General features: G+C 44.7%; 1 protein-coding gene across 3 annotated transcripts in view; it reads left to right on the top strand.

Annotated features, from left to right (window-relative positions):
* Positions 1-5,045: 5,045 nt before the first annotated feature.
* Positions 5,046-12,921, top strand: part of LOC148814764 (rho GTPase-activating protein 27-like) — a 46,435-nt gene continuing 38,559 nt past the window's right edge. For 2 of the 3 annotated variants that reach the window (XM_088906141.1, XM_088906140.1), the window contains exons 1-2: positions 5,046-5,340; positions 10,544-11,442. In XM_088906141.1, the coding sequence (XP_088762267.1) occupies positions 10,606-11,442 (837 nt within the window). In that variant the 5' untranslated portion in view covers positions 5,046-5,340; positions 10,544-10,605. Of the gene's footprint in view, positions 5,341-9,728; positions 9,764-10,543; positions 11,443-12,921 lie in introns of those variants that run through there. The other variant, XM_088906142.1, reaches the window with a different exon arrangement.

Here is a 12,921-nt window from a genome sequence, read left to right as displayed (position 1 = left end):
TTTTAAGCAGAAGTCTTTCACATGGAACCTGTTAAGTATTTTGCTTTTAAACTGGTGCTTTTGTTAAATGTAGTGCCAGACACGACAGGCTTAGTTGTCTTCTAATGTGGTCTTTTTGTTCCAGTTTTATTGTGTCCTTTTGCCTATGTGGGACAGACTATTAGACGTCCAGACACTGCATGGATTTTCATGTTTGTCATTATGGAAAATGAGTATCATCCCTCTCCTCTTAATTAATGTATCAGCTGTCTTGCGTTCAGCTCTTTTTCCACCGTCAAGGGTCTGTTTCGTTTTGCATTTTCACTTTGACAAGGGCAATGTTCGGTGCGCCCACGCCGATGTTGGAAATGCCCCAGTGCCTTCTAGTGCACATGTGAAATGAGATTGTGGTGTTAAACCTCTGTAAACCTCTGTAATTGATTAAAACGGAAAAGTAACTTGGAAACAAGCACAAAATATGTTTGTAAACCGGGTCAAAGCCCCAGGTACATGGTTCCTGATTGGAGAGGACAGTGAGACGGAGAGCACCGTTATGATGATCGTGCGTCGCTGTGCATGATTTGTGGTCAGGGTGCACCAAAACATCAAACAGCCCTGCACACTTCCTGCAGCTGCACAAGACGTCTTTTAATTTTAGCTGTCAAGTTCTAGGATACAGGGTAACTTTTTTTTTTTCCTGCTCTCTGCTAATCAGAAACCGTATATTTAGGAGGAAAACTTGAAAAATGAGGAACAAAAAGCTAGGAGACATCTAAAACTGAAATCTGTTGTGCTGTGTGGAAAAACAGAAGTTGAGACTTTTTTTTTCCTTGTCTTATGATTTGTAATTTTACAGCCTGTACCCAGCCTTTGGTCTACATAATGTGGAGTAAGCACAATTTTCATTAGTGTTGGAAAAGCCCATTCTGAAATCCCTGCTCTCCTAACTCTGCCTTAATGTTCCAGAACAGCTTTGTACTACTTGGTTGCACCCTAATGGCCTACTGTGCCATCAAGCAGGAAATGAGATAACTACAGCGCAGGAAAGCAGAGCAGCTGGCCTGTTTTTTAGGAGGAAAATGAATTTCCTCCGAATAAGTGCGGCCTTGGCTTTTGTGGACTGTCACTGTTTCCGAAGTGGAGCCAGGATTTCCCTCAGGTTCATTACAGAACAGATGAACCAGAATAACTCACTGACATGATTGCAGAGTAGTTGTACAGTTTATTGATTACAGACCTAGGATGTAGCATGCTCTAGCATCAGCAAAGTGATGTCTTCTGGGTTATAGGGTGGAAATCTGTGATCTGTCCAAAACACTAGCAGTCTAGCACAGCATGGTGGGGGCTGTCACAGCTCAATGGTCTGACTCTATTGCATAAACTAGGTGGCAGTGCGGAGCAGGAGTTCAGAGGGTAAGAGGGTTCTGTTGTATCCCTGAGCTGAAGTTACTTCCCTTTTTCTTCAGCCACCCTGGTTGTGTAAAGGAGGCCTGTTCTGTGATTAGACTAGCTCAGCAATCTAAGGTTTGTACTCTCCTGGCTTAACAATATTGAAACTGGAGGTGACTTCTGGATCCATGATCAAAAAAAGCTCCCAGACCCCCAAATTAATTTGTCCACAAATGTCTTAACACCCCCCAAAAGAATCCATTCAGCTTCCCTTTTCAGTTCCTTGCCTGCAACAAAGCATATCCTAATTCACTGCCCTATTTGCTCAGTGTCCTCTACGTCACATTACGGTATTGTTTGGTCCCCAAAAAACAAAACTGCATGGGTTATATAGTTATTTAGGCATGACAGATGTTTGTTCGGCTGCTTTTGGTAATGACACCTCTTCAAAGGTCGTTGAAAGTTCACTCCTCCTACCTAGCGGCTGCTCAGATTAAGGAAATATTTTAAGACGCAAGAAGGCATTAGCTAGGTCTTCAACTTTATGTACCCTCATCAACAAGTGCAAATAGACATACTGAGCTTTAATGTAACTTTTTTTGCCTACTGTGAATTTAATATTCACGTACCTGCCTCAGTGCTCAGTGTTTGCTGTTGACATGATGAAATGGTAGACAGAACCTGGATTAATCAGTAAACAACGGGTAATTAGCGAAAGCTGACAAAGTTAATCACCACCCAGGCACCCAGACTCAACCTGCAAACCATGCCTGCAAGAGCTCCATTCCTGCTCTCCTCTGTCTTGTGAAGCTGGGGTGTTCTGAGGTTTCAGAGAGAGAGCTGAGTTTGGCAAGTCAGGATCTGCTCTGGCAATCACCTTAACATACCTAACATGCCATTGTTGAACACACTTTGTTGCCTGTTTATACGTCTTTGCCTGTTGGAGATGTTTACATTAAGATGGGGAACATGATAAGTGCACTTTATTATTTCTTGTGCCTAATGCCACATAAGGCAGACTGCTTTCCTGCTATGCAGTTCTGTCCTGAGTCATTTGAGGCGCCTCATTGTTAGTTAGCTACCTGTTGCTTGCTGGGATAGGCCCCAGCTCCCCTGCAGCCCTGTACTGGATAAAGTCATTAGAAAATGGATGAATGGATTATAGCGCATTTACCTTGTTTTTGCCTCAGGTGACATCAAATCCACAAATTAATACAAGGAAACTTTTGGTAGGTTTTCAGCTGAGTGAGGTGAACCCTTAATTTAAGGAAAAAACCAACTTGCTTTCATTGTATTTTCTTTAAGTGTTTTAGCTCAGCAGACGGGTTATGATTTCAAGCTTACCCCCAACATGCTATAGAGGTCACTTGAAATCTGTCACTTATTCAGGAGATGAAAAAACTAACACCTGAAAGCAGGCCCAGTGCAACAGGTTCCCAGATCAGAAAAGGGCAGAGCCCAGCACTGCAGTATTCCTTTGGAATGAAATCCTGAGGAGGTGGTGTTCTTGATGAACAGGTTTGAAGAGGACCGGTTTTCCACCTTGTGGACACTAGGACAATTACAGCTGCTTGTCCCGCCCAGATCTTCAGGATCGGTCAATACATGAGTCATTTTCTCATGACGTGTCAGCCTTCAGAAAACAAAAACAAAGTTCTCAAAAGGGATATGACCTTTATATAATAATGCCAGCATTTTGTAATACACAGATACCAGTATTTAACCAGCTAATCTGACTGGGGTGAACATGTAAAAAAGATGTAAAAGAGAGCTCTAACAGAGATATAGGACAATTAAGTGTGATTGAAGCCAGAAGTGTACAGGAAACAGAGATTCCTACGAAGTCCAGTGGAGATACTTCCTTTGCTCTCTAAAACAAGTCCAGAGTTGAGTTTATATGAAAGTGAGCCAATGAGATCTTAAAATAGATGTTACTGTCATTTAAAGATAACTCACATTAATTCCAACGCATTTTCCAATGTTGCCCTGGTTGTTCTTTTTTTTAATAACTCGAATTCAATTTGATACATCTCAAAAGGCAGGTTCATTTTCAAGTATTTCATATTCATTTAGAATGTACCTAGGAATTACTTCCTGTGAGTTTTGAAGCATGTCAGCTAAGGCATTGGTACAGTATATAGGCTAAGCCCTGGTGTCCTGGCTAAATTCCACTCCTGGCTCCCACAGATCTGGCCTGCCTTCATTTTCACTTTCCTTTAATTGCTGAAGCAGTTCCTCATTCCTGCCGTTAACCTCCTGTGCCGAATGCCAACTTTGTGCCACCCCCCCCCCCCCCCCCAGCTGGGATCTGCTCTTCAGTGGTGGAGGATGAAGTGGGTTCTCTCCTGTGTGTGAAGCCCTTTGGAATCCTTAGGGATGAAAAGCACTGTACCAACACAAATAAGATAAGATCACTTTATTGGCCATATACAATATCTTGTATTGGGAATTTGTCTTTTCACAGACCCCAGCTTGCTCTCCATGAGACACAGACAGGGAGAGAAGCTTGGGGTCAGAGCGCAGGGTCAGCCATTTATACAGCACCCCTGGAGCAGTTGGGGTTAAGGGCCTTGCTCAGGGGCCCAGCAGAGTAGGATTCCTCTGCCGGCCACAGGATTCAAACTGGCAACCTTCCAGCCACAGGTGCAGATCCTGAGCCACAGAGCCACCACACCGCCATAGCAACCTTGTTTCCTTTTTCATGGGAGTCCTGCCACAACAATTCCCCATGGGGCCGTAACACTGAAGGGCTCCTGCAGAAGGATTCCCCCAGTTCCCTTCCTGCCCCAGTGCAGAGCCGCCGTTATCTGGCCGGGCAAGAGGAAACGGAGGAAGCGCAGTGGAGCTGCATTGTGAAGCTGGGAGAAGTCATAGGGGTGTGAATCAGACACAAATCACTCACAGGGGTTATAAATAGAACTGGGCTTGTAACCCTGGAAACTGGTAATATTTTGGTCAGTAGATGGATGCCAAATGGTTTTTTCTTAAAATATCCGCCCAGCAGCGCATGGGTAAGCCGCCTACAAGGCTGTGATGACTGTGTGCAGTTTGCACGGGGCTCTTTCTTCTACGTGCCTGTCGGTGTTTCTCCTGTTCTTCATGAAACGGCTCACGCCCTTCCTAATGATGTGCAGAAAAGGGCTGAAGCTCCGATTAATAATCTTGTCTGCCCTGCGGTACCTGGGCTGCCCCAGAAGAAGCTAGCCGAAAATAAACCTTTTCCCTTCAGTCTTTTGCGGTCCTCTTCAAATGTTTCTATGTACTTTGAAGGTAGGAGGATCCAGGTGCTTTGTTTTCTAACAAGGCTTGGGTTGTACGCTCTGTTACTGACAACCTAGAGCTCATTCATCTGTCAATACTTCAGTCAGGGGGCTGGGATGAGATATTCAAAATCCCTTTGGCAGGTTTTGCATGGTATTATTCCAGAGAATACATGATGATCTCAGATTGGTCTCCTTGGTGAGCACAGTGCTTCACAAGAAAACCCTAATTGCGATTGATGCCTTTTCAGCGTTCCAAACTGCAAGCATGCGTGCTTGTGGCATCAGAGAGCTTTATGCACATTCAAGTCTTGCAACACACCAGCTCCAGCTCTGCCCTTTGTACCTTGCCTGTCATCTTGTGCACAGAGAGGCAAGCCTGACTCTCACTTCTGTGAACTTGTTCTCTGTATTGTAGAACAGGAAATGAGAGAGAGACAGAGGCAGGCAAGTTAAGACCGGTGAGAGTCGTACACGAGACTCGCACAACACACACCAGCTACTCCCAGATCCTGCCGTGAAAGCGTTTGACATTTTTAGTCGGGGAAAAAAAAATCTCTTGAGGAATTAAGGAGGAGAAGCTCTTGAAGAAAGGACCCTAACAGGGAAGAAAACAGACACCAACAACTTATTGCTAAAAGCTGGGAATTGTTTAAGCAGACAAAGCGACTGGAACAGAAGCTAGGATGAGCCAGCTGCCATCTCAGATAAGGTAATTAGTATCATACTTCACATTCTTCGTGGTTACTTTTCATGTAGGTGTATTCTTAAAAAAACTGCACCACAGAATGTTTTTATAAGCGTTTTGAAGGCTAAAGGCAGTTTTAATTCTGAAACAAAGAAAGTATATTTTCCAAATATGTCTTTGTAAAAACGGTGAGGCTATATTCTATTTTTTAACCTACATTGACAGTATCTTTAATTTCGGCTCAACTTACTTTGCTTGTGTCTAATTTTCCCCTGAACACAGTGTTTCGGAAGGTGTGTTTTTAAGATATCTTACTCGGCCCGTCGTTTGGACAGCATCAAAATGCCACATTTGTGAGATCTCTAGATAAACCAGAATGTTGTCTTTGTGTCTTAAATTATAACCGCAAACACTTCTATCAAAGAACTGCAGCATATTAGCAAGGCTCTGGGAAAATGGAATACAATAAAATATTCCTTCCTGGGTGTGTAACATTAGATATAATTGGATGTCAGTAGCCCAGAGGTCTGTGGTGTTTAGACATCTGAACTTTATGCGCACTAATGTGTGAAAGACCAGTGTCATGGGTTTTACACATTGCCCAGAACTTCAGTCACCTGTACTGTGGTGTCCTTTTCGTCTTGTAATTAAACCAGAAACATCTTTTAAATAGCATACTTGCTTTTGCAGTGCAGAAAAAAAAGAGCTTTTGAGTTTTAGGGAGTGGATTCTGCCTGTGGCCTGATAATGCCCAATATGTACATTCCAACAAGCTTCTGGTATGCTTTAAAAAAAAACGAAAAGTTTGAAAGTAGCATTCTTTCATCTGCTGGATTTGTGCAGCTCGTCAAGAGGGAGAGAAAAAAAAACACAGTGTGTGTGTTTGCCAGGCTTTGTTTCCTGTATGTATGCTTACTTTTATTTTCAATAATACGAATGAAAGAGCAAAGTTCCTTTTTGTGAACGGCTTCTATTTCCCCCGGGACTCAGATCTGCATTCAGTCTCCAGAGCTCGAGTTGACCATATCTGGTAACTTTTCTGAATCCCAATCCATTGCAAATCAAGCTTTGCTTTCTTCCTGGGGGAAGTGGGGGGTGGGGGGAACAGTTTTTCTTTTTTGAATGATCAAACCCCATGTATAAAACGGCTTCTGAAGCTATAAGCAGCCTGGATGTGACCAGACAGTAATACAGCCAGTGTATTGGTTCAGAACTGTGCAATCTGTAGTTAACAGCACAGCCCCTTTCTTTTAATGGATATCCTGACAGGATGGCAGATATTTAGTTTAAAAGGATCCAGAGGAAAAAGGTTTTTCCGTATTTATGCAGCCCATGAATAGGATCAACCTCCCTCAATTGTTCTTTAACTTAGTTTTGAAGTGTCTGTGGGAGGGTTTCTCAAAGGAGACTCCTTTTCTGGCGTTTTTGAGGGTTTCTCAAAGGAGCCTCTCTTTTCTGGCGTCTTCTTGCACAGACAGGTCTCGAGTCAATTTAGAATTTTGATAATGCCTCAAGACAAGGTAGATCTGGTGTTATTTTAGCATGAAACCTCTTCTCTCAGTATTGCAGTATGAAACGCCTGAGAATGAATCCAAATCAATTAGGGAAGAAGGTTTGTTTACTAGGATTGGTCTTATCAGGGTGTTGCCCAGACTGGCAACAAAGCAATCAAAAAACAAGATACATTAAGCTGTAAAACAAAAATGGAATAATAGTTCTCAGGTTTTCCAGGAAGGAATTAATATCAAATCAGAGATTCTAAATTTAGGCCCATCTTTCTGTTCCAAAACATGTATTCTTTTCCAAACCATGGGACAGTGAGCATACCAAAGTGCTTAGAACTCCATCAAACCCAAAGCAGGCTGGGATCCTCTGATATATCTATGTGTTGCTGTGATCAGAGACTCTTGAGTGGCCAGATCGCTAGTCAAGCCGTTCAGTTCCAGTGCTTCTGCAGACTGAGCCGGTACAAATTCTGTCCAGTCAGATCAGCCACCCATCCATTTTCTAACCACTTCATTCAATTCAGCATCACAGGGTCACCGGAGCCTATCCTGCCAAGCAACAGGTACAAGGCAGGATACACCCTGGACGGGACACCAGTCCATCACACACAGACACACACGCACTCACACCAGGGCCGGATTTTCCAGAAGCCAGTTAACCTATCTGCATGTCTTCGGACTGTGGGAGGAAACCCACACAAACTTGGGGACAACATACAGACTCCACACAGACAGTACCCCAAGTCCGGAATTGAACCCAGGGCCAATTCACTGAGGGGCAACAATGATAACCACTTTGCCAGCATGCTACCCTTTGGGGTTTTAACCTGTGCTCCTGGAAGCACTTGGCTTGCAAGACGATGGTTTAGCCCACAGAGCAATTTTGGCTCTTCAGTCAGATGAACTGATGTGAATCCTCCGATGTCTGGCCAAAGTCATTACTTCCCTTGGCAGCACCAGAAAAGTAATACCTGCGAAGGTACCTGAAAATACTTTACATTATCATTAAATTATCATAAAACACTGCATATTCATGCACTTCAACGCCACAGAGCTGCCCTCCACACTAGTGTGGATCCACAACTGCCGGATTAATGAATGTTTGTGGTAAGGTTTCAGTTTTTCAGATCTCATAGAGAAGAAGGTGGTGTTCAAATTGAAGAGAAGCTTGTTTACGAAGAGGCGAGTTTGCCTTTTAAAAAGTACTGTGAGGCTACTGCTTTACAAGCCCTGATTGACAGCTTTCATTCTTCCTTAGGATGCTTGTTTATTCCCTTCTTTATTTTTATATCTTCAGTCCTCCAGAGCCACACCAAATGCAAATGCATCGGCTGGTAATTTCTGGTTATACTAGAACTACCAGTACTAGTGCATTTGATTGGTGTGCCCTCCTGACTGCATTTCTGAATTGCCCGACTTAAATGTCACACAGCAGTCACTCTAACTCCCAGTGCTTCTAAGTTAGAGGCACATTTTTGTTTCTACACAGAAAACTGTTCAGTTTTTGTTTTTTGTCACACACATCCAGAATCACGCTTTCCCAGCTTTTCCAGGAATGGAAAATGCTGCAGTGCAAGAAGAGACAGAGACACTTTTCCCTGGTATCCGTCACTCATGGGTTTTGATCTCATGATTTGCCAGAGAAGCCTAAAGAACCCGGCACCTTTGTCATCTGGTAGCAGCACAAGTGCAGAAAAAAAAGAGTTCTGGAAAAAAATATTCTATGAAATCTAAAATGTTTCCATATGAAATGTATCAATGTTGAACTTTCTTTCACCATTGCTGGTTCTTCACTGAAAAAAGTCACCAGATTCCATAATGCTATATTTTATAAATACTTTATTGTCAGCCTTCACATCTCACTTCTGACTCTGGGCAGCTAAGGAACTTCTGATTTTTATTGCATCTCAGTAACTGATCTTAATTGTAATTGTTCCCAAATCTTTCATCACAGAAGAGTTTGTTAATATTACAACTGAAATGCTGGAGCTTTCCAGAACATGAGTGAGACTAACTGCTGTGTACTGTACTGTAACAGATAATCACCTCTTCTGAAAGGCTTAGCTCCGACATGTGAAGTCTGAGATTCAGGCCACTACCTATAACTACGGGCAATACTTACAGACTTCCTTCACTTGAGTGACCTAATTTAGGTTTTAGTCCTGATCTTTTAACCCCCACCCCCCACCAAAGAAAAAAAAAGGTTAGCTTTGTTGGGTCACCCACACGGTGGCTTTGCAGAGACAATGTCTTGAAGTCAGCGTGGAATATTGCTGTGTTTAGTCTGTGCAATTACAGTCAAAAGTCTCCAGAGTATAAGCAGACCCACAGCGCCATATATGGCAAATTCAGGGGTGTTTGAAGATGATGTAGGTGAGGTTTTGGGGAAGAGAGACTTCCTGTTCTATGTGTATCTGTAATGCAATTTTCTGAGTTTTGGGTTTTGGTTTAGGTGTGAGATTGCAGAGGTCTGATCATTTCCTGCAGAGCTCAATCAGTTGTATACAAAGCAGAGAACAGCAGAAAGCAGCAACCATACAGCCACAACAGGTACTGTGTGACCAACTCAGAACAAGAGGCTGTGAAAAGAATAAGATAATTCATTGGATGCATTGCTCTCTTTCTCTGCCACTGCATTGCGCTTATTCTTTTGGAATGCCAAATAAGCATCTGTATTCTCCTGTTAAGGCTTGCAGACGTTGCCTGGATTCATTTTTGTTTCTCCTCATTCTTTCACCATTTCATTTCAAGGCAGTGGAGAGCTTCTGTTTTCCAACTGGCTCAGTGTGGTAGCTGCTGCACGACATGTCATGATAACAATTACCTGACATCATCTAGATATCCAGAGATTTCAGAACAGAGAGAAAACACCCTTCTTCAGCCCGGAGACAGACTGTTCTCTGCGACTGACGTGGAGAGCAAATCTGCATTTATCCTTTGTGGTAGGCTTGATTGGAGTTTCTGATGTGGTGTCAGCCACCATTTAAAGCATAGTGCATTAAATCATAGCCTTTTCAATATAGCTATGTGGTCAGTGTGTGCACAGCTTCTTAGCATAATATTGTGGATTCATTCTTTGCTTGTTGACAAATTACCACACTGTGCAAGGTCAGATATGCAGCAGTAGAGACATCTGCTGGAAGTCAGTGGTGAGCAGAACAAGGTACCATATACTGTTTAGCTTAGATCAGTGCACGCTGTATTTCCAGTTCCTGGTGTTCTGTTGTTGACGTTTTAGTTGTGTTTCCAACATATCTAGAACAGTAAGGCTAGATTGCAGAAAGATGAGGAGAAAATAGGGTTACAGCCCAGAAAACAGCTGTAATTCTCCAGTTTTATTTCTTGTTTAATAGCCTTGGTGAAGATCATAAATTACAAAATAAACTAAATTATTCAAATACAAATGATAGTTATTCTTATTATTAGCCTTCCTGCTTTGTAGGGCTGGGGCCCCGGGTTCAATTCTGGACCTGTGGCGCTAACTGCGTGGAGTTTGCATGTTCTCCCTGCATTTGGTGAGTTGCCTCCGGAAGGTTAATTGACTTCCGGGAAAACTGGCCCTGGTGTGAATGTGTTTGTGTGTGACTGGCGTCCCGTCCAGGGTGCGTCCCATCTGTTGCTCGCCGGGATAGGCTCCGGCTGCCCTGCGATCCTGAATTGGATAGAAAACGAGTGGATAATGATAATAACAATGTCGTTTGTTTTCGGGGGGTTTTTTTCAGCTCGTGGCGGAGCCCCCAGCTACCCTGATCTTCTCCGGGGACGCTTGCTGCTGGCCAGCGCGATGTCCGGCTCGGCGAAGCAGGAGCTGGTGCTGGTGGAGTTCGAGTACCAGTACACCGGCCGGGATGGGGGTCTCGTGTCCATCAAGCCCAACGAGAGGTACGTCCTGCTGGCGAAGACCAACGACCACTGGTGGCACGTCCGCAAGGACGAGCACACCAAGCCCTTTTACATCCCGGCGAAGTACGTGAAGGAGCTCCCCTCGGCTTGGCCGTCCCCCCTGGACTTCATCGAGCCCAACGGGCCGCCGCCCGCAGAGCCGCCCGGCGAGAAGCAGCCCCCGGATCTCTTCGGCGAGAAGCCGGGCGAAGTGACGATCCACCTGCGCTCTCCGGGCACCTACAGGAAAACGGAAAACCGCATGTCGACGTTCGGCATTCCTCAAGACCTCCACGACCTGCCTTACAAGCGCTCAGGGTTCGCGGAGTCGGTGATCACGCTGAAGCCGCTGTCCGGCGACGGGAACTTGCTTGTGCCGTGCGTCAGAGATCCGCTGAGCCTCGACGGCGGCACGAAGAGGCACAGCCTGGGACCCGCCGCGCTGATAGGGACCACGGAGGACCCGCAAAAGCTTCACGCCAAGCCCCGGGTCCCGAGCTTCAGCCCGGCGGATCCAGTCCCTTCCAAACCGGCACAACCCGAGTCGGACTCCCCGGAAGGGAAAGACCTCGGTCGGGCCACCGGCACGCACAAGGAACCCGAACCCTCTGCCCTGCACAGCCCAGAGGCCTGCTCTGAGAAATCACAGGATTCAGATAACATTTACGAGTCCATCCCGGACTTCACGAACCCCCAGGAATCAACCCCGCAGGAAATAACACTCCGTCTGCCGCCACAGGTAAGCCGAACACCCGTCTAAATCACACGGACCAGGCTGTGAGACCAGCCTCTGATCCGCTGGAAACGCGCCTTTGCAGTGAGACCACTGTGAGAGTCATGGCTCTCGTAGGAGGAATTGGGATTCATCTGTAGCGTTTTAACAGCAAAGCAAGCTTTAGTTTCACCTCAGATTTTACCATAAGACAATAGCAATAATATAATAATAAACTTGATTTTATATAGTGCCTTTAAAGGTGGCTTCTCAAAGCGTTGTGCAGAATGACAACAATAAGACATACTCCAGATATGCACAATGAAAATACACAATGAGAGGAGACAGTAGATGGGGGTACTGAATACAGCAGGAGCAAAAGGGTAAATAACAGAACCAGTTCAGTAAAGGCTTTTTGAAAGAAAAAGGTTCTGAGTCTGGCTTTGAAGGAGTTTAGGGAAGGTGACTCTCCGATATCCTTAGGGATAACGTTCCAGAGCTTTGGGGCATAACAGGAGAAGGCTCTGTCACCCATAGAGTGTAGACGGGCTTGGGGGACAGATGGGAGACCAGAATTAGAAGAGTGAAGGTTGTGAGGTGGGGAGTAGGATGATAGTAACTCAGACAGGTACTGAGGTGCCAAGCCATGCAGAGCCTTATGGGTGAGTAGGAGGATATTGAAGTGGACAGGAAACCTGACAGGAAGCCAGTGCAAGGACTCCAGGATAGGAGTACTGTGATGACTTGCACTAGACCTGGTTGGGATGTTGACTGCAGAATTTCGGACAGACTGGAGTTTGTTCAGTTTGTTTTCCTCATCTGCGTGTCGGTAGCGAATTTGTATGTGTCCTCTCCCAAGAAAAAGTAACAATTCAAGCTGTTTGTGCGCTGCAGGTTTGGTGCAGTTAGTCGCAAAAGCGTGCAGTTGTGTTGTTGTTTCTGTCTTGATGTACTGCCGTTTCCTGTTCAAATATTTATTTTAGAGAATCACATCTCTGCAGGGGCCATATGCGTCTGTGTGCCGCAGGGTGGCGGTAGTTGATTACATGGAAGCATTGAGTCACAGCGAAACTGCCCGGTGAGCAAACTAAGGAAACATCACACGGGTCTGTTGGTGTCGTTTTTTACTGAATTTGTTTAGTGCTTGGAATATCACAGGAGCACGAACACTCTGGTTGTATTTCGTCCCTTTTAAATATGGTTGGTGGTAAACTCTAGACAAAACGGGGTAAAATGTGTGAAATAAGAAATAGCGCGTGAGTTGTTACTGGGTGTACGGACGCTGGTAAGGCCAAATGACAATAATCATTAATCACGATTGAAAGTGGACAGGGACTCAACCCTAGAAGATCAACCTGGTATTGTGATTTGTGAAATTTGATAATAAGGGTTATGCGTCGCTGGTGTTCGTAACGTATAGCGCATTCAGACTGCATACTATGTTATCTGAAGTCAGGAAAACATGGAGTGTCGCTTGAATTCAGTTATTCAGTACCTGCCATTTGG

This window comes from Atractosteus spatula, chromosome 26 (genome assembly GCF_055471065.1).
Source record: "Atractosteus spatula isolate fAtrSpa1 chromosome 26, fAtrSpa1.hap1, whole genome shotgun sequence".
Lineage (NCBI taxonomy): Eukaryota > Metazoa > Chordata > Actinopteri > Semionotiformes > Lepisosteidae > Atractosteus > Atractosteus spatula.
The sequence above is the reverse complement of the archived record's forward strand: the minus strand, read 5'-3'. Positions and strand labels throughout refer to the sequence as shown.